Source organism: Ischnura elegans, chromosome 9, assembly GCF_921293095.1.
Source record: "Ischnura elegans chromosome 9, ioIscEleg1.1, whole genome shotgun sequence".
NCBI lineage: Eukaryota > Metazoa > Arthropoda > Insecta > Odonata > Coenagrionidae > Ischnura > Ischnura elegans.
Window position 1 is genome coordinate 110758027 of NC_060254.1, and position 27057 is coordinate 110785083.

The following is a 27057-nucleotide window of genomic DNA, read 5'->3' on the forward strand; positions in this document are numbered from 1 at the left end:
ATAGGATAAGAAAAGCTTGAAGGGGTGAAAGAGTGCGAGAATACAAGTTTATAAATGAGGAAGAGGTCCATCAGATGGGGCATGTTTCTCTACGGAAGGGAGGCTTGGACGCTGACTGATACGCAGAAGTGAGAGGATTCGAAATTTGATGCAACCGAAGAATGATGAAGAGAAAATGGATCGATCGAATAAGCAAATCAGAAGTGCTGAGGAGAATCGGAGAAGAAAGACGTCATCGAAGCCATCGATTGTGCTGAAACCATGGCCTTCGATGTATTTTGGCGTGGAAAACAACCGGATTCTGATTTTTACATGAAATCAAAATTTTTCTTCGAGTTCGGCTGGATGCGCATATTAACGGTAGTGGTGAAAATTTATGGTAGGATGAAATTTCCTGCATTACTTTGTCTAATATTTAGTTTAATAGGTTTAGTAGGTACCTAAAGCAGAGGAAGTACAGTTGGCGATGCCGATGCAACCCCTCCGTTCTGTCACATGGGTTATCAAACTATCATTCTCCAACCTATCAATCCTCCTCCAACTCTGATATTAATATCACTTTACTAATCTCAGTTTTAAGTCTTGCTGAATAAATAAATATGAATAAATTAAAAAGTTTTTTTAATTGCATATAAAGTCAATTTCTCTGCCGCTTTTTTACAAAAATTTATATATGTTGTATCGGATAAATTTACTTGGTCAGTTCGGAAAAGGCCAATTTTTTCTCAGGTGACTTCTCACTAGACCGGCCCTTATTTTTCAGAATTGCGAAAAGTTATGTTTTCCTAGTCTCAAAATGAGTCAAATGAGGTCTATATTCACGTGTTAAAATTTGGTTACTTTAAAATAACGGCAACCCGTGCCCCAAGGGCCCTAAGTACTGAGGACCCTCAATTGAGTTTTTTGGGGCCAAAAAATTACTATTTCTATGTAAAACGTAAAAGTAAAGCCCTTTTGGCCCGATTTTCTGTTTATTTTGACATATCTTTAAGCGTTTAGGAGATATTGTCCGTCGTAATGCAATCCATCCCCCAGGGCGCCACCCCGCACCGCGGCGCCGCTGAAGTACGGCCCGCACCACTTACTAGAGACTTCCCCTCCACCCTCTCCCCTCCCTCGGCAAAGACTTTGCTCCTGATGACAAGATTTACATGTTAGTGGTACAGAATTGAATAGTTTTGTTCATCTTCTGTCATGATTAATGTTGTTAAAGCCTACAATGTCAATTTTAACCCTTCAACGCCGTCCTATGTACTGGGTACTGGGTACCAAGCCCTTAAACCATAATTTGCTGCCACCACACGGCCGCGAACCATTCCAGCATGCTTTGTTCCAAGGTACTCTTTAAGTAAAAAATATTATAAGAATGCGATACAATTGTGTCTGTGAATTATAAAGGTCTGTGGTTTGAAAACCTCTATTGTACTGCTTCGCTATGTCCAGGTTAACACTTTCGTAATTAATAATTTTACGTTTTACATAGAAATAGCAATTTTTTGGCCCCAAAAAACTCAATTGAGCGTCCTCAGTACTTAGGGCCCTTGGGGCACGGGTTGCCGTTATTTTAAAGTAACCAAATTTTAACACGTGAATATAGACCTCATTTGACTCATTTTGAGACTAGGAAAACATAACTTTTCGCAATTCTGAAAAATAAGGGCCGGCCTACTTCTCACACATACTTCGTTCACCGTCGTACTATGGTAGACGTGATCATGGGTTGAAAATAAAGGAAATAGATTCCAAACCAGAGAGATTTAAAATGTCATTCTTCCCTCGCACTATCAGGAATAGCAACGGTGTCTTCATTGATAAAATTAAAGGCGTCACTCGCTAGGACGACATATTGCTCGTTTTTATTTTTTCCATTGTTCTAAACTCATGCATTGGCCCTAGGAATTGCTAACAGTTGGCAAGTTTTGCCCGTTCATGGATGCGCACCTATATTTCGTCATTATGCGTAGCATTTTATGACCGTGTGTTGTGCCTTTCAGGGTTCTCTTGCATGCTGCAATGCATTGCTGCATATTGGGTTTTATTCACCCCCTGCCAAACACACTAATGTGGCTTGCAGGGTATTTTGTAGATTGCTATTCGACAAAATACGCGATGATGCATTGCCATCATTTTTTAGTGAATTTTCGGTTCTTAGAGAATTTAGACGAATGACTTAGAGGAATCTGTATCATAATTTATAATCGTGCTCGCTACAATTTATTTGCATAATCATTTCTTTTACCTTCATGCTGTCTTGTTGCTATGCCCTAATGATGGAGGAACTTTTTTTTCACTACGTTGGCAGTGGTTTTGTTTTTTCCATTCAATAAGTTTTGAGCTCAAGGTGGTATCGCGATGGAATTAGTTGGGAAATGAAATCCTTCGAAATTGATTTAATTTACGGATGTCTTTCCGATGAAAATTAAATTTTGTGGAAATAAGATTTCCGATCTCAATAATCGGAACTAAGAAATACGCATGTTCCTCGTCGGACTACGATAGCAATCACGCCCGAGAAGTGATGCGTTGTGTTCATATTGTAGAAGAACATTTACTTTCACGTTAGAAACTCGATAACATAGTCAGAAACTGCTTTCCATTAAAATCAATATCATCCACTTTTTATTTGATTTGTTCCATGTAACACGGTGCCAGTTAAAAATTATTTGCTGAAGATGAATTTTTAAATAAAGCGAGAAAGTTTATTGTGTACCTTACCCGGCGATTTATAAAAATATTCACTCATTAAAACATCAAAAAAAGGGTGTGGCATCCGCCCGATTTTTTTAAATTTAGTACAAATGATTTTCTAATAAGTGCCTTATGGTTTTATCAGAGAGTAAGTATGATGGAACTCTCACAGATTACCGTCATGGGTTGGCTCCATTCAAACATTTTGACCATTGACACCGCTGTATTCATAATGAAATAATTGACTTGAGAAATTTTGTTCGTACCACCATAGGTTAGGCCGGAGGACATCGTTACACCAAGTTAAATTAGGATGATGGTGATTGTTAGAAGGTTTCTTCCGGAGGACGACGCGGTGTTAGTGAGGAAAAGCGCGCGAAATGTGGCCCAGTTTAATGGTGTAATAGGCTCCCTCTCATGGCTTCAAAATAAAAGAGCAATATTTCAAAAAATATAGGAGAACGTATATTTCACTTTGTACAACTATACAGGAGTATAATACATGATATAAATTTTTTGCGGTCGTTCAGAGATGGCTCTCTTTCGTAGTGGAGAACCTTATGGACGGCGCTGTGGGGTTTATAATGGAAGGAAGGGTTGATTTAGGCCCAGGGTGCGTGGGAAACAGCGGCGGTGGCCCAGGGGGCGTGTGCCACAGGGGCTGAGGCCCAGGGGGCGTGGTAGACCAGGGGCTTGGCAACAGTCAACACTGGCTTGGCTACGGCCACGGCGATGGGTTCCCTGTTGATTACGGCGTTGAATCCGTTGACGTCGTCAGCGGTGTACTCGACGGTCCTCCTGAAGCCATCTGGGTCGACGAGGGAGTACATGCCCTTGATGGCTCCGTTCTCCAGGGACTCTGTCTGGGACTTGTCATCTCCGGTGGTGGCGTCCTTGACCTCGTAGTGGAAGCTGTATGAAGGGTTGGGGTCAAAGGGCTCCGGCTCGGCTGGCTTAGCGACGACGACTGGCTTAGCGATGGCCACTGGTTTGGCCACGGTGATAAGTGGTTTGGCCACTGCGAAGGTGGGAGCGTGGAAGGCGAACGGAGATCCGTAGTATCCGGCAGATGGGATGACGCCCGCCTGGGACACGGCCACCAGAGCAAGGAGGACGAGGAACTGATTGGAGAAGAGGAGGAGGAGAAAAAAACATAGATATTTAAACTGGATTTAAAGCCCTTTTTTTGTAAAAAAATCTAGTTAACGCTACAATCGCCCTTTGTTTAGCCTGGGGATTTTTTTATGTTGTATTCTGTAATTGTAGCAAAATCACTTGAAATTTAAAGCATTTTTTCTTTTAGACATATTGATGCCGTAAAATGTCTTTTACGAGGAAACTATGTTGAACCTATAATATTGTAGCAGCGTTTTACGTGAATTACCTAATGATAGAATCAAAAATAAACTTTCTAAAATTTCACACTTTAATGATTAAAAATATGACAGTTTCCAACGTTAGAGGTGATAATAAAACAGTTTTTTTACCTCTTGATAATGACTTGTAATGGTCAAAACTTGTGGGGGCTTTAAATATTATGTGGAATATAACAAAGTTTAATTCTGTCAAATCACCATTCCAGGAGGTGCACTCTTGAACCCTATATTTGACTTTCGTTTACTATGTTTTGTTCGCGGAATAAACCAGCTTATAGGGATTATCAATGAATATAATAATTCTATTATTCCAATAGACAAACCTGAGGGCATAGGATACACCCTGGGAGGAAATTAATGTAGAATTGGGTATCTTGGGTGGCATACCATTGGAATTATAATCCCTTGTTGACGGTGAAAATGAGCGGTACTAAAATCGACTTTAACACGGCATATTTCTTGTCATTCTATTTTAAACTAATGCAAGATTATTGGAGTACTGGAGTGTAGTTTGCTGTTCATACAAAGAATATTTTCTCAGGTTTAATTAATTTCACTCCGGAATGAAGTTCATCAATTGCCAAAGAAAGGAAATATGTAGCTCAAGTTTTTCGGTGAACTAAGTAATCCATAGCCATATTAGATGCCTCGGGAAAGAGGGGATAATAATCTTAAAATAGTGGAGCGTTTCTGATGTCTAATATGAGCTCCGGTTTTCGATGGGGTGACTGAATTTTTAATTGATTTAAAAAAGATATATCTTTATTCTATCTTTAATTAAAGAAGTCCGAATGGATCAATTTTCATGGAAAGAGTATTTCTTCACCAGTTTTTTTTCGGAACGTGCTCGAGGAAGAACCAAATATTGTAATTTCATGCATCCCGATTTTCGATAAAGGTAATGATTCTTACCATGTTTTAATAATATCGCAAATTAAACGGAACTATTCCAGAAGTACAAGGCGTTCGTGTTGACTTACCTTAGCTGCCATTTTTGCTGGTAAAACTGAAGCAAGTGTCTTGTTGGACGCGGTCCTCAGCTTATATACCCGCTCGTCTCTTGTCGAGGGAAGACCACACCCCACAGGGGGGTTAACATTCCCCCCCACTCATCTCATTGTGACGCCTCCTTAGCTTGCTCCCGACATAGGTTTTTTATCCACGCATCATGTAAAAAGTGGACCGCCATGCCGAAATGCGTCCCCACCCTTACTTTCGTAACGTGGAAATTCGGAATATCGCTAATTTCTCCTGAATCGGCGCCCTGCATGGTGTGACGGCCTGCAGTTGTTCGTTTTGTGGCCACATAGAGGTCGCTCTGTGTCGAGTGTATATTTTTCCATCGGCTAACCTTCTTACATTCACGAATTTCTATTCATTCACATATGTAATTACTTGTCCTATGCAGCTCATTCGTTCATTTGCTTTTTTCCCGTCCACTTCTATGGCGCTGACTGTCTTCATCGGATTACCATGACTCATAATGTGCCAAATGTTTATTCGGATTCCACTAGTACGGGTTATTCATAGAAAATTCCGCTGAATATGTTTTTCCTGTGATACCTTCCACTAAGGATCTGTACACTAGAAGTCATCCTGGATATCTTTATTTTCCTAGTTATCGCACAAGGAAGTCACCGGGTGTCATCTTTGAGACATCCGGTCTAAAAATATAAAATAATTGCTCTTCTGCTGATAGTCATAAGGTCAAATATTTTGCATTACTTTCTGGCCACTAAATGTTGCTATTTTTTCGACTATTGTAGTAATTTCTTGTAGTAATTGTGTTTTCATATTTAATAATAGTAATCTAGTGCAGTTCTTGATGAAAAATTTCTCGGGATTCCCACCGGGTGTGATATTGGGTCAATTCTCCCAAAGTTTCAATGGCTGAGTCTGCCATCGTCTTCAGGGATTTACTCTTAATGGTACTTTTTTACGGTACTAATTCATTTATTCATGTCCCTGGTTGCCGTTATACGCCGAGAAAACCTAAAATTTTGCATAGTGCAGTTCTTTTGTTAGAAACTTTAAAAGAAGTATGCAGATGAACTTTGCTAAAAGATTTCCTAAATACTTCGTATTTGTAATTATGATAGTTATATTTATTTGTACTTAATTATTCGGTATTTTAGTTCCAAGTTGTCGCTTTTTCTCTTTATGCTGCCCAAAAGTGTATATTCTTTATTCCTTAAGGGTATAGCCCCAGTACAATTAATAAATTTTTCATTCATTCATTTAAAAACTGTTAAAATCCACGAAAAATATTTCCTGACCAGACAATTCATCAGCTCTTTGCACACTCCGACAAAATCTCGGATGAGAGACAAACGGCCTCCCAACCGGTTTCAAATGACGGCGATTCCACGTCTGGAGCAGGAACGCGAGCGATTAAACGCGAGCGCTGGGGCAATCGCGTAAATGAGTTGAGCCCGGAAACAGCCTCCTCCCTGTCACTTGGAGAAGACTACACTTCTTCGGAGGCCCGCTGGTTTTCTTCCCGAGTAGATAATGCAATTCCATTCTAAGAAGAACAGGAATTTCCTTGCCTATCCGTTCGGCAAAATATGACTAATAATTTGCCTATTCAATCGGACCTGGGAACATTCTGCAATTTTAAGATAATATTCCCCTTGTCGCTCTTTAATCAATCTAATCGATATTGCTCAAGAAATTTTATCAGTCTTACAGTAGTATTTGCAGGCAAACATATGTAGAAATCATTTCACATTCAAAATGATGAATTACTAGGTTTACATACAACTTTGATTTGTATACCTACCCGCGTTTCATCGCAGAAGCAGATAATGGCAGAAGTAATTTGTCTTTCTATTTGTCTTACAGCTGGCATAAAAGTATAATCAGCTCATTTCAGCTGATAAGCGATATGATATAAAGAATATTTTATATTCTTATGCCTGCTCAAAGATAAATGTAAGCGCAAGGTAGGAGTGATATTGTAAAAATTGACATTTTAAGTAGAGGCGGACCAAATGAGAAATATAAGAGACGCAATATACCCAATTTTATTAAATATCAAAGCTTAATCATGAACTTCATATCTCCGATAAGGAATGCCAAAACGACATTTAAACTAAATTTCCACTTAGCGCTTTGCATTGATATGCTTTAAAGGCTATGCATGGCCTCTGGTTGCCACTGAACTCCCAAATGACCGAAATGCGTGTGATTTGCCGCCACGTGCTTCCATCTGACCCAGCGTGACCTTTGAGCTCTCTTAAACTAATCACGTATAAGTTCCCGAATCACGACGAAATACCTACAAGAGGCAATAGGGTAGTTTCCTTCATCATACTAAACGAAAAGCATTGATTGCGATTCGTTACCCACCATTAGTGTATTCATAATACACAAATTATTTGGTTTTAGAAATACCGGTTTAGACGAATGGCAATGGTCAATTTTATCCTCATTTGAAAAAGGCCAGATTGGCGCCCATGCGACGCCACTCCACGTGACGTCACAGGGTTTCTATAGGTACGAGTAGATAGGCGTTTTACATTGTCTGAGATTACCAATGCATGCATGATGCACAGAGCTCAGGGAAACATCTCTTAATAATCACCTACGTATTAAATCTGCCTAAGGTTGGAAAGTTTCCTTCGTTTGATAATGCATTAATAATCCTTATTTATTCCAAGCACTACCAGCTAACAGGGTACTCTGCTACCTGCTAGCATCCTGAATGGCAGCGGCGCACACATCCTCGCCCCAAGGTCACCTCACTTGCGGCAGCGGGAACCAGAACGACGTCACACGGAGTTTTCCCAGCATTCATACTTAGCCGTCGCGTTTTCGCGCGCTTGTAAATTTTCGCTTTTTCTTAAACAGCGAAAAATAGATATCGTCATTTAAAAATCTAAAAGCGTGAAATGCGTCCTCCAGGATTAATAATCTTTCGATTTAGGCAATTAAAAAATAATAGGAAACCACCCTATTGAAAAGAAAGCTGAATAAAGACTCGAGAAAAAATACCCTGATGGCACAAAGATTATTGACTAAAAATACTACATAGTTATGATAATTACACTCCAGCAAACGAATTAGATCATCTGTGGATTAAAAACCGACGAACAAATGGAATCGCTGGTTCCAGTGTCCCTTCAGTTGTGGCAGAGTGTAAGGAGTAGCTCCCAAGGGATTTTCACCTTTGAGATTATGTGCCGTTTTTTGTTTACATTTTCCGTGAAGACCTCTGTTCGAATGAAGCAATAAAACGTCCTTATGTTTTTAATTGCAACTGTGGAACTAAAACAGACTTTTTTTCTCCATCGAATTTAAAACAAGGGATGCACGACAATCGATTATGGGCGAAGTTCACGGGGATTCTCATGTTTAGCGGCAAGTAAATTGAAGGAATTAAAAAGAGGACATTTTTTATCTTATACCGAATATGAGTCTGCATTAATATTAATGTTTTTAGTGAAATAGTGAACATCTCGCAAATTATTTCTCAAATTCATCTATCGCCCGTTTTTATCGTTCCTCGTTGTCATCATCACCCGGATTCGAAGCCAAAAATCGTCGTCAGACATCTTTTTGTAGAACTTACGTTTAAGTATTTGTTCAGTTTTATCTTTATGGTTTTGAATATATTTTTCATCGCATGTTTTGAATTACCGTCTTACTAAATTCTCGCGTATGTGTGGCCTCAATAACTAGTCCATATTGTTGTTTAGGGACAGAATACAACTGCAAGCTGAAGTAGTGGCGCAGCGAGGGGGGGGTTTTGGGGGATTAACCCCCCCCCGCCCAGAGCTCACAGAAATTTTTAAGTTAAATCTATTTTACTTAAATGAATAGTTAAATGAATTGCTTATAGAATAGTGTAAAGATCAATTAAATATCCCTCAGAATACCGTAAAAATCACCATTTTGAACCATTTATGTTAATTTCCGGCGGAAGGCCTCCGCACCTCCCGCTCACCCTGGCGGGTATGATATACTCCCAAGCCCCCCCAGCATTATTTGGCCTGAAACCCCCCTAGCCTTAATTCCTTGCTACGCTCCTGAGCTGAAGTACAACCAGCACAATAAATTGCATTTAAGCATTGTAAACAGAGTTAAACATAATGTTCATACTGGCAGTAAGCAATTACCAACTTCTAACAATGGCAGTCATTTGAGGCTTAACCTGATGTGGAAAATTATTGATTCTGACGAGTGGCTATTTACCGTGGAAGGTATTGTTATCCATCTTTAATGGAATGATATTTACTTAGAATTACAAATAAAATGAAACTTTCTGGGTGATTAAGACTCATATAGCTATTTAAACTGAAATCATCTCTACGAAACCCATTCCGTTTCCTTTAATACATTTCATGCGCTTTATCGCACTGGTTGAACCATAACGCTACGTAGGTATAAAAAGTTTGCATTTTTTCATGCAAATTCCTATGATATTTTTTCAATGAAAACTTCGTCGACCCAAATCTTTGATGTAAACATAAGCCACCGTAGTTGTTTCATAAGGGGTCTCTGCGACAGGTATCTCAATTCCACTTTATCCAACCGGCATCTAAGGTATTTACCAATTGGCTGTTATTTTTAGCATCCAATGGGTTCCTTTAAAATATTATGGATGCCAAAAAATAAAATTGAAGCTGTAATATTAATTCCAGAGAGTAAATCTCTGAAGTTTCCGGGTCCTGAGGGATCTGTGAGAGTATCTCGCCCTGAAAATGAATCTCGACTCGGTATTCGAAACGTCGGCATCAAAGAGGGCCTTCATCCGGTGGACAGTCCGAGTTCAACCACAAGACATCGTTCGCCGGGAAACGGCGAGATCGTACAGCCAAGTGATCTCACTACTTCGCTGCAGTGTAACAGGGTTAATATTTTACACTTGCCCTCGTCAAAAGCAATTTTATTTAGATCATTAAATTAGAACATTCGATATCTTATTCCTATTTAACAGGCTGGGAAATCAAACACGTCCATAATCTGGGCGTTATAGCTAACTCAAGTGGGATTCGACCCCTCGACCTCTGATATGTCAAGCGAGAACGTACTCCATCACCATATGACTTTAGCAGCATCTTCGGCTCTTCTACATATGAAGGAGGTGACACTGAAAGGGTCTAATATCACAAACCCCAAGGGTCGAATGAATGGAGCTCAATGACTTATTCTCTGCAAATCCCCATCAAAGCAAATACAAACACACATAACAATTCCTGCTCAAAAACTAAAAGTATACCAGGTATAGAATAAAATAATATTACTTTGTTATATTAATTACAGGTAATGCTCTCACCCGATGATAGCATTTGATGCTGAAACCTGGGTCGTCCTATTTAAAATAAAGTGTGGAATAGCACAAAGTAAATTTATTTTATTCCATTATGAAGCAATTCCGCAAAGTAACGCCTGATACCGTGTCTTATACACCAGGCCAATTCCATGCAGACAATGAGAAGCAAAAATATTACCGAAGTAAAATTAAACTGATGAGTCCAAGTACGAGTACACTTGCAAGTACATTATGAGAGCATACATAATCAGGAGGAAGAGAAAAACCAAGCAAATATTTACCAGATATTTTGTGATACCATAAAAAGAAATTTAATTTATTGACGTAAATGCGAGTAGGTAAGACTTGAGATATTTTGAGAGGGGCTCTTGGTAGGTAAAAATACACATTTATTTCGGTATTCGGAATTGATATATAACACTCGATAAATGGCACGCGGACTTTCATTCCACAAAGTTAGCTGCTCGTTCGTTCCAATAAACAAGGGAGTCTGAATGATTGATGTGTTTTTCTGTAAACATTGACTGCATTTCATTACATCCTACCCCTTCAAAAGTACCACATTCAAGACTGACCATAGTTCTAGCTTTAAAAAATTTCCTCTCACTATCGTAATAAAAAACATTAGGAAGAATTATCGATTAAAAGACCCAACGACAACCGAAGATAAAAGTGCTATTCAATGGAGAAAGAAAGCATTCGGAGTTAAATGCATCAAATGTACACACGAGGTGTATGTGGTAAAACAGCACTCGTGGTCTCTCGCTTAGCAATTCGGAAGTGTAACATATATTTTTATGTAAAGTAAATAAGGCCGTTGCTCCTCTGAATGATAGCTTATATGTATTACTCATTATATACTTGGGTCGTTCAATGAGTAATGCCCCGCATTAAAAAAAGTCCATTTTCATACGGTTAAAAATAATATTTTAATAATATAATGGTTTCTCGCATAAAAGTTTCGTCGTGATGTGCTCGCATGCGATCATATGGAACTCATTTCACGACATTTTCGAAATAATGCGCCACATAGTCTGTGACATGTATCCAGGCTTTCGACTTATTTAGTCACGATGTTTCTCTCGTTGAGGGGGCAGTCGTTCTCATCACAGTGGCGCAGAAAGTGAAGAGGATGGTTAGGGATGAATGGATTTTTTTTTTAATTTTAACACCCTTTCAGACGTAACATCGTCCATCAAAAAGTTTTCTGAAATTATAATGGTTTTGAATGGGGACAAGAGTTATTTAACACAAGTAAAAATTTAAATTAAAATAATTATTACAATTGTTAGTCTACGATTGTTCTATCCAACTGCTGTAGTAATTATTTTGGTATGTTGGGATTTTTCAGCGTTTCTGCTAGTGGAAGCTGTCCTATAGCATCTATTTACAACAAAAGCGTCTACGGTGTAGTTAATGATCATTTACTTACGCAATATACTAGCTCATAATTCGCTTATATGTAATACTATAAGCACAGAATATTGTATATAGCTTTGATATGAGATATGCTTTGGTATCGTTGCTGAAATAAGTACATGTTATTTTAATTGTGGCTCCATTGCATAAAAATTGATTAAGTGTATTGGACATAGTTCTTAGCAGATACCAGCTGTGAATTCAATGCTATCATCTACATCTTCTTTGAAGAACTATCCAATATTAGTTGTAATCCAAATGGTTTGACTTTTAATACATATATGATTTTTAAGTGTTTTATCTGGTTTAAGCGGTCATATGGTATTTGCACCATCAGCATGTTCAGTGTAATTACTTATCATTTATTTATATAATTTATTACCTTTTGATTTACTTGATCGCTTACATTTTAAACGATATAGCATGGTTTTTACATACTACTAATTATTTGGTATCGCTGCCGACATAAGTACCTATACTATTCAATGTGGCTGAAATTAGATTTAGATCAAAATCGTGTTAGTGTGTAGAACATAGTACTGATCAAATATGAGTTGTGAATTCAATGCCAGGAAAAACATGTTCTTGAAATAACTACATTGCGCACAAAAAGTGGTTGAGTTTAATGCTGTAGTTGGGTTTCTCTCATGGAATTCATAAAAAAGAGTTATATATTACAAAAAAATGAAGGAGACGATATATATTTCACTTTGTACAACTATACAGGAGTATAATACATGATATAAATTTTTTGCGGTCGTTCAGAGATGGCTCTCTTTCGTAGTGGAGAACCTTATGGACGGCGCTGTGAGGTATATAAGGGAACCAAGGGTTGATTTAGGCCCAGGGTGCGTGTGCCACAGGGGCGGTGGCCCAGGGGGCGTGGTAGACCAGGGGCTTGGCAACAGTCAACACTGGCTTGGCAACGGCCACCACTGGCTTGGCTACGGCCACGGCGATGGGTTCCCGGTTGACTATGGCGTTGAATCCGTTGACGTCGTCAGCGGTGTACTCGACGGTCCTCCTGAAGCCATCTGGGTCGACGAGGGAGTACATGCCCTTGATGGCTCCGTTCTCCAGGGATTCTGTCTGGGACTTGTCGTCTCCGGTGGTGGCGTCCTTGACCTCGTAGTGGAAGCTGTATGAAGGGTTGGGGTCAAAGGGCTCCGGCTCGGCTGGCTTAGCGACGACGACTGGCTTAGCGATGGCCACTGGTTTGGCCACGGTGATAAGTGGTTTGGCCACTGCGAAGGTGGGAGCGTGGAAGGCGAACGGAGATCCGTAGTATCCGGCAGATGGGATGACGCCCGCCTGGGACACGGCCACAAGAGCAAGGAGGGCGAGGAACTGCATGGTGTAGAGGAGGAAATGAACAAGGTTTAATTTAACTTATAATTTCATACTTTACCATGATAAGCCCTTAAATGATGGGAATAATAGAGAATAAAACTTTTTAAAGTACATTTATTGTCTGCCGTTCATACAATGTCTGGGATAGTTTTACTAAGGAGTATATTGTGATCAGGCGTGAAAAAATATTTGAATAAAATATAAAAGAAAAATCAAGGTACAGGATAAAAACTTAGCAATGCGTGAAAGAAAATGAACAAAAGATGCTAGGACTCCCCATTTTTATTCAAACTACCTAGATGTCTACAGCCTATCAGGAGTATTATGATGTTGTGACAGTTTATTGCTACATCTCAAATGTTTTTGTTCAGTAAAGCTTATGCATTCACACTGATGACAACGGAAGAGTCGTTCAAAACTTTGGTGATATGTAACAAATTAAACAAGTTAAAAAATTCCCTAGGAGACTCCTCGCAAATAATTCGGCGTGAAAGGAGTCCGTCTTATTTTACATTTGTGATGTGTCCACTCGAACCCACACCTCTCTTGATTCCCTACTGTCTGCACGCGATTTTGGCAAGAAAACGGATGTATTTATGCACGATCTGTTTAGATGTTAACGTTTCGTGACTCCCAGGTCGTGCCTATAAAATATAATGAGTGTGCATTACATTGAGGGCGTTGTTCATTTTGCTTTTCTAACGATATTTGAGTTGGCTGCAGATGTTTTTCACTCGCGAAATTTACTAACCTTTTCAATTGTCTATAATACTGTGGTCTCCCAGGGTAAATTTTTAAAATTACTCCTCAACGGGTGTTATTGTCAGTTAATATGCTTTTTATCACGCAGTCAAAAATCGTTTAATAACCAGCAGTGCATCGTGAGTAGTGCAGTTACAAACGAGCTATTCCTGTTAAACAGTGAATGATACTCAAATATGATTGTTTAGGTTTCTTATAAAAAATATTATTTCAGCAAAAGTTACTGGCTACAGGTTTTGAAGTTGACTTGTCCAAATATAAATTTTGGTATTTAAGTCTTAGATATAAAAATCAGCAAGAGAAAATGAATGGCTAAAACCGTCGCTTAAGGATAGATTGACGACGATTTCCCTCTCACAAGGAGCTGGGCGAGTATCTGGAATCGTTAGATGCTGTTATGAGTGACTCCTTTTCTTCTTTCCCGGACTATTGGAATTAACACAAGGACATGTGTAAGGTGTATGTATTAGATACTTTGAATTATTTATTGAAATGCTTGTGGGCCGAAATAGACTGCCTTGAAGATTTAATTACATCGCAGGGCTTGCACAGGAAAAAAATTGTACGAGGCCTTATTGTCTTTTGCTGAGCGCTTGATTTTAATTTTAAAAATATTTGTAAACAACACGCGGCCTATTACCATTTATCCCGATGTAAACCAGCGTAAAGGGGTATTTTCCTCCAGTGTTAGATTATGATATAGTGTATGGAGTCCAGAAAAATTGATGTTCATGTGAAGAGTATTTTCTCCGCAATAAATACCCTCATTAATACCCTCATCAACGCGAGGAAGTTCTAGCGCATGATAATCGATAGATACCTCTTTTCGGTAGAGAACATAGTTCATAGACAATTTCACTAATAAAGAAGTCCCCGTTTGCGCAAAAATTCACACGTTTGTGGTTTGCTAGTGTGGATTGAGTTCTATCATCACCTATCACCCTATACCTCTGGGTTGAACGAGTTTGTGAAGTGTATGGAGCTTATCAGCTGAGTTTATGAGACCATTTTCACTGGCCGAAATGTCTTTCGCTCGCTGACTGAATCACTGGCTATGTCTTTCTTTTTATTCTAGTGATAGCCAATTTACATATAATATCCTTTTTCCCCATTGCTAACCATAGAGCTGTGGAGTTCAAAGTTAAATTTATCTCAGAAGTATTTACTCAAAATTTATCGGTTTACTTCTGAAACAAATTCTAGGAAGACTCACAACATGGAATTGGATGGATCCCGCTTTTTGTTAGACCTTCTGGACAATTTCACTTATAAAAATTACTATTCTAAAAGCGATGGACGGTTTCAGGTGACTTACCTTAGCTGCCATTTTCGGTGTTTGAAATGGATCAAGTGCCTTGTTGGACGCGGTCCTCAGCTTATATACCCGCTCGTCTCATGTCGAGGGAAGACCACACCCCCCACAGGGGGGGTTAATATTCCCTTCCACTCATCTCACTGGGACGCACGCGTCCATACCTTGCTCCCGCCATAGGTTTTTTTTATCCACTCGTGTCATAAAAAGTGGATCGCCATGCTTTAATTCGTCCCCACCCTTACTTTCGTAACCTGGATATTCGGAAGATCGCTGATTTTTCCTCAGTGGGCACCCTCTGTGGTAGGAAGGCCTGCAGTTGTTCGTTTTGTGGCCACATCGAGGTCGTGTGTGGTGATTTATGGACGGTTTAAAAGCTTCTTTCTTCTCAAGGTCTTCACTATAATTCCTGAGAATCCTGTCTAATGATGTGTATTCGAAGGAGTTTGGAAAGACTTTCAGTCATGAAATTGCAATTTTTCTTCCATTTGGTGCCATATGGTTATATTACTGTGTAGCATGCGTCAAATAAAGAAAAAGTCCTCAGAATAAGACGAAGGTTCAACTACCAAATGGGGAAGATCAAAAAGAATACGAGAGTGAAGAGTCGTTAAGATCTAGAAGAACTAGATTTTGGTGAGGGAGAAAGTGAGAGATGCAGAATACAAACTGTGGTTTGCAATACTTTTTAAATTTTGATATATTTTCTGGCTATTCTTTTATTCATGGCACTACCAATGCCTTCTTAGGCCTAAAATGGGTACATATCCATTCTGAAGCCACCTTTTTCTCACTTGCCGTAGCTACTGATGAGTGTACATGAATCAAATGAGCTTGGATAGGCTCCATTTTTAAAATTGCATTTTTTTCGTACGTTTGTGTCATAAAAGTGTTTCATATATGCAACATACATGTGTTATATTTTCGAGGGAATACTTTCCCTAGCTATTTTGGTCGCTTCCCTGACATTCTTTTTCCTTGCCTCTTTCTCTATCTGCCTCAGTCATTTATCTCATATTCTTCCTCGCGAGGCTTCTATTTCAACTTATCCTAGCATTATATTTCTCCAATAATTATTGTGTCCCATGATATGACTTATCGACCGTCTCCTTCACTGCGCTCAATAGATCTCTTTCTTTCTCTTCCTTTTCTTTGCTGCACTTCCTCGACTCTCCCCTTTACCGTTAATTTGATCTTCATCATCCACTGCCAGTACCACGTTTTGAAGGCTTCGAGTCTTTTCTTGATCATCTTTCCAATGGTCCATGTCTCTGATATTTCCACTGCCCACCTGTATGTCTTCCCATGCTGGATCCCTACCTTCAGTCGTATGATCTTGGGAGAGTGCAAAGGAATATTTGTTTTTAAGGCTTCTTTAATTGGGCCATAGGAAGATTGCATGTGTTTTGTGCTTCCCAGTTTATGATGACTCCGAGACAGTCCAATGATCTTTGTAACCCCTGGCACTCTCCTTCATGATGGCCGTTGACCGCTGTTTTGGGGTTATAGTTTTTACTCTTTAAAAATGGACCATAAATTCCTTAACTATAGTGGAAGTCGCGTTTATTCTATTCCATATTTTATTTATTCCGTTCCATTTACAAGTTTTAAAGAGGTTCGAAATGGAATGTTCGTTCCATGGTCAATTTATGAAATCGGAACTTTTGCCAGCAGCACGATTTATTTAGTACATATAACATTCGTTCATGTTAGCATAAATATGATTTTCTCTCAATAATCTGACTGCTATTATTTAAATCACTTGTTGCGTGAAAGTTGCGTCTTCTGCGATAAACAATTGATATTATTTCTGCGAATTCGTTCAAACGTGCACACTGAATTTACCTTTCTAAAGTATTATAGTATTTAATATCTACCTCTAGTAATTCTACTTAAGTCATTTACATAGTTGAAGAGCCTGTTTCTTGTGAAAAACATGAATGCAACGGAAATTGAAAGAAAGAATAGATGGTTTGGTTTTAAAAAGCAAGTCTAGCTTTTTATCCGGCTGGAAATCCGTTATCGGAGAACCAGGGGAACCCAGGGATGAACAAGCGATTTCATTTTCCAATGGATTGGTAAAATGTCAAATAGGTACCAAAATAGCATTTACTTTAGAATTGATATTTCCATTGGCTTGACCTCCAATGCGTGTTTAGAGTTCCTATCTCATTGAGAAATGGATGGAAAACTAAGAGACTGGTAAAATATCCATTATTACGTAATATTTTACTCTTCTCGAATTTTTATTGTTGCCCTAGTTATTAATCTTGTATGCCTGCAACCAAATTTTGATTGGATTCCTACAGTCTTATTTCCTGTCAATTAAAACGAGTTGAACGTGACGTTTATTGTAAAATATATTCGAAGCATTTAAGCCTGATCGGTTTCTTTAGCCGCGTTGATAGTATTATTTGGGAAGCTTACTTGCCGATTGAATGGTGGAGTAAAATAATCGTCTCAAATCAATTTGTCATAAAAGGTAAGTGTCATGAATCTTACTTTTTAAAGATTACCTTCTCCTATTCATGCTTGGTGCCGTAAGGTTTCATGGCCAAGTGAAAAATGAAAGTATTAATCATTGAATAATATTATAAGAATTGTTATTTATGTATTTTCCTCTGTTAAATCAGAGTTATAAAAAAGCTGTATCTGAAATAATTATTTAGTTAATGATAACATCCTAAAATTATCAATTTCCAATATATATGTTTGCTCTGCCTAGTAGCTAAACTGCCAGCACAGTCATTTTTTCTTACATGTGGCATGATGACAATCGTTACGGTTATTGGAGAGGACTCTTCCATTGTCGCATGTTGTTATTCGCGATAATTGTTCCTAATTTTTTTCATGACGATAGTGAATGGAAATTTTTTTACAGGTAGGGCAATGGTGATCCCTCAAGGTGTTACTTTTGTAGCGGTAAGAGGTTTTGAAATGTGATCAATCGTTACAGGAATGAAAAAAATTAAAATCATTCAGACGCTGTGTTTGGGATGAAAGCCCGCGTGCGCCGATGGCTTAGGAGGCTTTTTCCTTCGGCAGCGTCTTATCAACTCCGAATACCGAAATTAATGTGGATGTTTACCTATTAAGAAGCTCGCTCAAAATCTCTCAACCCTACTTTCATGCGAATATGTCAATCAATTTAATTTATTAATATGGCATCATATAATTTATTAATATGGCATCATAATATGGCAAGTATTTGTGTGATTTTTATCTTCCTCTTAATTATTGCTGTATGTTGTCGTTATGTTTCTTAGTGTAGTAGTAGGTACTTCGCTGTAATGTTGTTGCTTCGTATGGCCTTTCATGCCTGCATAATGCAGTAGAAGAAGATAATCTTAGGCCGGGGATCTTAGATTCGGAAATCGATAGAGCCCTTACTGACATGAAGGCCAGGAAAGCAGTGGGCATGTACAGTATCTTGTATGGGCTTCTGAATAATCTAGGAAGGACGGTTTTTCGATCTAGTGCGCAGGATCTATGAGGAGAGATATTGGCGAAAGGATTTCGTTCAAACGGTTCTCATACCGCCACCGAAAAAGAAGAAAGCTGTGGAATTCGGAGATTCGGACTATTAGCCTAATATCGCGGGCGGCGAAACTAGTACTGATAATATTAAACAGACGAATGGGGGCAAGGGCTAGTGAATATTTGGACGAATATCACTTTGGATTCGGAAAAGGAAAGTCAACTCGAGATGAAATAGCGGTAATGAGGTCCCTAGTGGAGAGAAGCCTAGACTTTAACCAGGACGTGAATGCCTGCTTCGTGGACGGAGAATCTGGGCGGGCAAGCATTTGCAGAGGGGTGAGGCAAGGCTGGCCTCTATCGCCGCTGCTCTTTAACGTGTACGCTGAGGAGATGGTAAGGGAAGCGTGGGATGAGCTAGAAGCAGGAGTAAAAGTAGGAGGAATGATGTTAAAATCAGAGAGATTCGCGGATGATCAGGCGTTGATCGGCCAGTAAGAGAGGAGGCTGCAGGCTCTTGTGGATGCGTTACACGAGCGTTGTGAGGATTATGGCGTGAAGATTAATCACGAGAAGAGAAAGGGTATGCGGTTCTACAAGGCATTGGGAGCTGGGAATATGAGACTTAATATAAAGTTGGGTGGTGAAAACTTGAGCAGGTTGAGAAGTTCAACTATTTAGGCGGAAGGTTAGAGGATAACGGATACGGTAGTAAGGATATCAGGAAGAGAATTGCGTTAGCGAAGAAGACGTTCAGGAACAGGAAGGAGAGGAACGTTATCTAGGAGTTTATAGAAAAGGTTAGCGAAGAGTTTGATCTAGAGTGTAGGGCATTACAGTGCGGAAACGTGGACACATAGGGAGGAGGCAAGATATGGGTATGGCGAAGAATGGAGAAGGTGCAGTGAACGGTAAGGAAGAAGAAAGAAGTGATGATGCTATGAGAAAAAGCGCGGTCGTATAGTAAAAATAAGACTGTGGAAATTGCTCCTGCTTCTTTGTTAAGAACGAAGTGGTAGACATGTTGGGTGAGTAGAGGCAGCTTCTTGATGAGGTGCGGAGGAGACTGAAGTTATGGATGGAGCGAGTAATTAACGAGGAAGGGTGGTGTTGAAAGTAGTGTTAGACGGTAAACGAGGGAGAGGAAGAAAGATAAAATGATTTTTATATAGGATAAGAGAGAGTAGGCCTTATTGTGAATTGAAGAGCGTCCACAAAGGGAGGGGATTCTCCCGGAATTCTTCGTGATGCTCCGTGTAAACTTACCTTAATCGCAAGAATACTTAATTATAATAATTATAGCGTCATTGCCCAACTAGGGCGACAGAGCAAACGAAAATTATTTGAAAAAAAAACGGCAAGAGTGTTTCTCAGAGGAGATTTAAGCTGAAGTAAAACATGAGGAACATAGCTAATAGACTCGAAACCGCCCATAAATTTCAATTTATTTGTACTTTTAAGTAAATATCAATTTAAAGGATAGGAAACAATACCTTTCAGAAACCAATGAACTATAAATAACCACTCCTCAGAATACATAATTTTCGACAGCTAGTTAAGTCTCAGATGAATTCCATTATTTGAAGTTGGTAACTGAGCACAATGAACTGGAACACATGAACATTATGTTAAACTCAGTTAACAATTTTACAATGCTCATATTTTGTTGTGCAGGTTTAAGCTTATATAGGTAATAATTTTGAAGATTAATAATAATGAAGTATTTCGTGTCTCCCATATTTCGCATTTGGTCCGCATCAACTTTTAATATAAATTTTTATTAATGCATTCGTGTTACTGTTCATCTTTTATTGAATACCTATCATCATTGAGCTGGCGTAAAAATTTAAATTGCTCTCTATATATCAAATCGCTGATTACCTGAAAAAACTGTCAATACTTTTATGCCAGCTGAAAGATGAAAAGTAGTACAAAGTACTATCATGAAGAAAAGAAATTCGTGAATACGAGCTATTTAGCTGACGAGAGAACCGATTCTTCGTATTGTTGAATTATGATTTTTGCTCGGCTTTCTTCCCGAGACGTATGCGGTGAAACAGTACTCTTTGCCTCTCGATTACGGAAACGGGTACTGAAAGTGTTATTTACATTTTTATGCAAGCTTAAAACAAAATAAAACTTTTCCTGTTATGATTGTTAGTTTATATTAGTAGATTTATAATAGTTTCGTTGCAGTATGCTCCCACGCGAACAAACGGAACTTATTTTACGGCATTTTCGGGAGTTTGCAACTCGTAATCTGCAAGATGTGTTTCGGTTTTCGACTAATTCCTTCAAGATGTTTCGTTCATTGCGTGGGAATTAATTCTCATCGCTGCGGATTGAAATCGTCCCATTGATGCGGAAAGTGAAGATGGTGGTTTGGGGTAAATGTTACGCTTGTTTGCGGAAGTTTAAACGCCGATTTATTGGAAACACCTTTTCTTAAAGATTTCACTGAAATGAAAATGGTATTGAATCGAGAAGCGAGTTACTTAGCACCACCGAATATAAATATTAAAATGCTTGTAATTATTATTTAATGACTCGTGTATCCAACTGCAGTTGTAACCCACATAGTGTGATGAAATTATTAAGCGTCTTTGCTGGTAGACGCCGTCCAATAGTTTTTAAACGTATCCTCTGCCACGTTATTAGTTATCGTTAATTTTTGCAGTTTAAAACCTCATGATTCATTTTATCGATTAAATGTAGGAAAGTACGTTACACATAGCTAATAGTTTGGTATCGCTGCTGTAATACGTATCTTTACTTTTATTTTGGCCCGGCTGGATGAAAATCGTGTAAGCGGATACAGCTCCGAATAGAAAGGAGTTGTGAATACCAAGCCAAAATCAGCATTGAACGCTGAAAGAACTTAATTGAGCACTAAAAGTGGCCAAGTTCAATTCTATGGTAGATTTTCTCTCTAGGAATTCATAATGAAACAGTATTCTTTCAAAAAATATTGGAGAACATATATTTCACTTTGTACAACTTTACAGGTGTATATTACATGATTTTAAATTTGCGGTCGTTCAGAGATGGCTCTCTTTCATATTGGAGAACCTTCCGGACGGCGCTGTGAGGTATATAAGGAAGGAAGTGCTGACTTAGACCCAGGGTGCGTGGGAAACAGCGGCGGTGGCCCAGGGTGCGTGTGCCACAGGGGCGGAGGCCCAGGGTGCGTGGTAGACCAGGGGCTTGGCAACAGTCAACACTGGCTTGGCAACGGCCACCACTGGCTTGGCTACGGCCACGGCGATGGGTTCCCGGTTGACTATGGCGTTGAATCCGTTGACGTCGTCAGCGGTGTACTCGACGGTCCTCCTGAAGCCATCTGGGTCGACGAGGGAGTACATGCCCTTGATGGCTCCGTTCTCCAGGGATTCTGTCTGGGACTTGTCGTCTCCGGTGGTGGCGTCCTTGACCTCGTAGTGGAAGCTGTATGAAGGGTTGGGGTCAAAGGGCTCCGGCTCGGCTGGCTTAGCGACGACGACTGGCTTAGCGATGGCCACTGGTTTGGCCACGGTGATAAGTGGTTTGGCCACTGCGAAGGTGGGAGCGTGGAAGGCGAACGGAGATCCGTAGTATCCGGCAGATGGGATGACGCCCGCCTGGGACACGGCCACCAGAGCAAGGAGGACCAAGAGCTGTATTGTGAAGAGGGGGAGGAGAAGACAACATTGATATTTTAGCTTATTTAGAGCCGTTTTAAGAAAAAGAACATTACTACGAGTTTATCGTCGCACTATTCCTTTATTTTTATCTTACAGGTAATTTTTGACACAATATTTTACCTTGTGTACTGTATTGTGTCTTCAAGTATAAAATTTCTTGAGGGTTGTAGTATTTTCTACTAGCCACATTGATGCCATTAAACTTGCCTAACGAGACTTTATGCTGAACCTATTGTGCGTTTTAGTGTTTCAAGTGATAAAAATTTTGATTGGATGGAAAATATACTGTTTTATGTTCCATTCAGTAGTTATTTAAAACCATACCGGTTTCGAATAATAGTTTGTTTAAGTTATTATCTCTTGATATTATCTTCCACTTGAGAAGTTCGAATCCGGTGGATTAAAAAAATCTCCATGGAGTATTAAAAAGTTTATTTTTAAATCTATAATATTACCATTCCATGAAAAGAACTTACAAACCATTGATTTGACTTAAGTTTACTATAAAGGCCTGCGAAAATAACCAGATTTTGGGGATTTTTATTGAATGTAATAATTATTTTAGTTTACATGAACAGCAATCTACCCGAGCGGGTATATAAGCTGAGGACTGCGGCACTAACTAACGGCACTAACGGTAACACGGCATTTTTCGTTTTAATACATTTCAAACTAACGCATGAGTTATGGATTTCGGAAGATCTCCTGAGGATGATCATCAAGTTGCGGATCGAAATGTCGGTTGACATGGACGACATCAACCGGTGGAAAACCCGAGAAACCTTTCTGTAACTGATACGCCGGGAAAACCTAAGATCATACATTATTTTACTTTAATTGACAAAGCTAAGTCCGGCATGGTACACCCCGAGAGGAAAATATTCTATAGTTGCGCTATTCGGTTGTTTCATCATTTTATTTATAGTCCTTTGTTTGTGTTGAACGTAACAATAATCAATAATTTAATTGACTCTAACACGGCATTTTTCGTTTTAATACATTTCAAACTAACGCATGAGTTATTGATTTCGGGTAGATTGCTGTTCATGTAAACAGTATTTTTTCCGTTTTACATTATTTCAGGCCATGGCAAACTTGAGATGGAGCCAAAGAAAGGAAATATATAGATTTCTAGTTTTTCGATGAACGAAATTATCCCGAGCGAATTTTATGCGACTAGGGAAATTGAGGCATTAAAATTGTGGAGCGTTCCTGACGCCTAATATTGGCTGCAATTTTTGCTGGAGTGACTGAATTCGCGTTAGTGGGTTAAAAAAGGGGATATCCTTGCGTTTTATCACTAACCAATGTTAGTGTTATGAAGTCCGGAGATATCGGCGTTCATGGAAAGTATATTCTCCACAAATATCTTTTTTTCCAAAACGTGGTCGAGGGAGAACCAAATAGTGGAATTTGATGTGTCCCGCTTTCTCTCCCGGAGATATCGGCGTTCATGGAAAGTATATTCTCCACAATTATCTTTTTTTCCAAAACGTGGTCGAGGGAGAAAAAAATAGTGGAATTTGATGTGTCCCGCTTTTCGATTAGGATGTGATTCCTGCCCGTTCTCACTGATATAAGAGAGGAAGCTAATATAGAAGTACCCGGTGGAGCGTTTGTGTTGACTTACCTTAGCTGCCATTTTCGCTGGTTGAACTGAATCAAGTGCCTTGTTGGACGCGGTCCTCAGCTTATATACCCGCTCGTCTCTTGTCCAGAGAAGACCACACCCCCAGGGGGGGGTTAAGATTCCCCCCCCCCCCCCACCCATCTCATGGTGACGCCTCCTTAGTTTGCTCCCGACGTAGGTTTTTTTATCCACACATCTCATAAAAAGTGGATCGCCATACCGAAATTCGTCCACTCCCATCCTTTCGTAACGTGGAAATTCGGAAGATCGCTAATTTCTCCTGAATCGGCGCCCACTGTGGCAGGATGGCCTGCAGTTGCCAGTTAGTGACCACATAGAGGTTGCTGGCTGTCGTGTGTGACGATAAATTTTGTTGATTTTTCATCGCTTATTTTCTTCCTAATCTCTTTAATATAATTCTGGGTTGATGTCTAATGATGGTTATTCAAAGAAGTTTGGAAAAATATTCCAATCATGAAATTGCAGTTTTTATTGAATATGATGCCTTATTTTTATATTAATTTGTGACATATGGCAATAATCAAGCGTCAAATAAATAATAGACAAAGCGGCAGTCATGGTAAAGAGATGTCCATTATGTTGAATAGCATAATGACACTGGAGACTAGGATACAGTGTGTGAAAACATGCTTGTTGCCAGCGGTACTCTATGATTCAGGGGGTTGGAAATAGTGTACAGAAATGAAATAGAAGTCTTGGAGATGTGGTGCTAGAGGAGGATGACGAAGATGAATGCACAGAGAGATAGATAGGAGAAATAAGGGGTTGTGTAGTGGAATAGGAGAAGGAAGTACATTTTAAAAGGATCATCACATCCCAGAGAAGAACACTGTGGATTGCGTAATTAGACAAAGCAGTTATGCGAGAAACATAATTAAAGGAAAAATTGATGGAGAAGTCCCCAGAGGAAGACGATGGGGCAAGCACCAATAGGTCAGATCAAGAAGGGTAAGAAGGGGGAAAGGAGTCGTAGGGGTGTAAAAAAATACTCACTTGGAAGAGAGAGAAATGGAGGCCTTCAGTATACTTACAGCTACTTCAGGATTGCTGTAATACGTATGAATATTGATATTTTCGGGGTATCCTTAAATTCATAGTACTTACTAACGATGTTTCATCGCGAAGGACACAAATGGTAATTTCCACATTTTTTAATTCAACATTCTTAACGACCGACCAAAGGTTTCAACGCATCGTGTCATCGTGTCAAGGTGTTTTCAACCTTGAAAACGACATAATGCGTTGAAACAAGTGAAGGAGTGCGTCATTTGTAATAGTAAACAGACCTAAGTTAACATCATATAAGCGCTGTTTTCTTTACATGGGGCCAAAGTTATTTCATTTACTGCCCGCTAGAATATAAAAAGAAATCCTCAAATGTAATGTGAAGACTTGCTAAAGACTGGCTTATCTCGCTAGAAATAATTGAAATGTTATTTTCATGTTATTTATTTAAAACACTCATGTATCACTTGCTGCATTATTATTTCCTTTTATTGGCATACACTTTTTTTATTTGATGGTGGCTCAATTCTGGTCCTGTATTACCTTGGAGACCACCTAAAGCTCCTTCTTTTGTTATTTTTGTATTCACATGTAAAAACAAAATGTAGGAGTAAATAAATTATTATTATAATAAACTATGGTTGGACGTTGAGTGCTGAATTAAAAAGTTTGGAAATGAAGGGCGTAATCAAGATGAAAACTGGGGGGGGGGGGGGGCAAACCATGGCTGTTCAAGTTGTAGGTAAGATTTAAGCACGGAAAAGGTGAATGAAATCAACATTTTTAGGAAACTGTAACAGCTCTTTATTAGTTTTTAAAATTATTTTCTTGAAAAAATATTATTTTCTTTGAAGACATTTGCGATTTTGCTTCTGGGGGGGGGGGGGGCAGCTGCCCCCTCCTGCCCCTCGCTGGGTACGCCCATGGTGGAAATTAACATTTGTGTTCATCATCGTGGATATAGCGAACTTCCACAAAATAAAGCCTGACACGATTTCATACTAACGATGTTCTTCATAGGCCTAATATTGGCATACATTATGTATACATATCTCCAGCAATTGTATTCTCTTCCTTCATATCCCTCGCATTCCTCGTGTCCATTTTTATCCGACTCAAGGTCTTCTATCGGTCTTCCTCGGAGTTTTTTTTCTTCAATTTTCACTCCAATATACTTACTTTTGATATGGCGTATTCATGTTCTATTCTGGGGTGTGGTATTCCACGATTGTCGTTCTTTAATTAATTTTTTGGCACACCTACTGGTTTATTTCTCCCCTGCCGTCCTTTTCATCTTCAGTTGGTGCACGCCGATCAGTTCTAGTCGAAAACCGTTTACGTCTGCAAAAATCCTAAATTCATAACATCCGGATTTTATGCAATTATTTTTCCTTATAACAATGTCGGAAGCAGTGGTGTCTGAAGAAATATTTCCGTTTCAATCGTTAGTGTAAAGACAGCAACCCTTATGATATAACTAAAGTAAAGATGCACCGCCACGACCAGCTCTCGAAAGGTTCAAGTCTTTTTTTGATCAGCTTTCCAATGATGCATGATTCTTAAAATGCGAATACCCTTTTGAATACTTTCCCATGCTGAATCCTTGGCTCCAGTCGTATGGTCTTGTAAGAAATGGAATATCATCTCTGAAGGCTGTCTTTAATTGGGCCATGCGAATGTCTGTCGTGTATCTCGCCTCCTTGGTGAAGATAGGTAAATTATTCCACTCACTCCAGTCCATCTCCTTGAAGAATGAAGTCGGCCAGTACTTTAGGGTAATAGCTTTTGTTATTTAGAAATTGATCATAAATTTCCGAAATATTGTGGAAATCGCGTGGTGTCATTTGACATGTTTCCCACTCCGTAAACAGGCTATGGAGAAGTTTGAAATTACATGTTCATTCCTCAATCAAAATTCGTAGCTTTTGCCGTTGGGGCGATTGGCTTTATATAGTATACGTTCATGTAAAAAAGACAGCATTGGAAAAAAATAAAAATTTACAAATATTTGCGTGAATCCGTTCCATAGCTGGATGCGTTCTGAATTTACCTTTATGGTT

General features: G+C 39.2%; 3 protein-coding genes across 3 annotated transcripts; all 3 read right to left on the reverse strand.

Moving 5' to 3' along the window:
* Window positions 1–3290: 3290 nt before the first annotated feature.
* Window positions 3291–5056, reverse strand: LOC124165037 (larval cuticle protein A3A-like). The gene is made up of 2 exons (XM_046542275.1): window positions 5045–5056; window positions 3291–3809 (listed from the first exon to the last, which is right to left on the reverse strand). Exons 1-2 carry the CDS (start codon window positions 5054–5056, stop codon window positions 3291–3293), a joined length of 531 nt encoding a protein of 176 aa, XP_046398231.1.
* Window positions 5057–12597: 7541 nt separating this feature from the next.
* LOC124165038 (larval cuticle protein A2B-like) lies at window positions 12598–13113 on the reverse strand. Its single transcript, XM_046542276.1, has one exon. It carries the CDS (start codon window positions 13111–13113, stop codon window positions 12598–12600), a length of 516 nt encoding a protein of 171 aa, XP_046398232.1.
* Window positions 13114–21703: 8590 nt separating this feature from the next.
* LOC124165039 (cuticle protein 21-like) lies at window positions 21704–26738 on the reverse strand. The gene is made up of 2 exons (XM_046542278.1): window positions 26572–26738; window positions 21704–22393 (listed from the first exon to the last, which is right to left on the reverse strand). Exons 1-2 carry the CDS (start codon window positions 26736–26738, stop codon window positions 21775–21777), a joined length of 786 nt encoding a protein of 261 aa, XP_046398234.1. The 3' UTR covers window positions 21704–21774.
* Window positions 26739–27057: the final 319 nt, after the last annotated feature.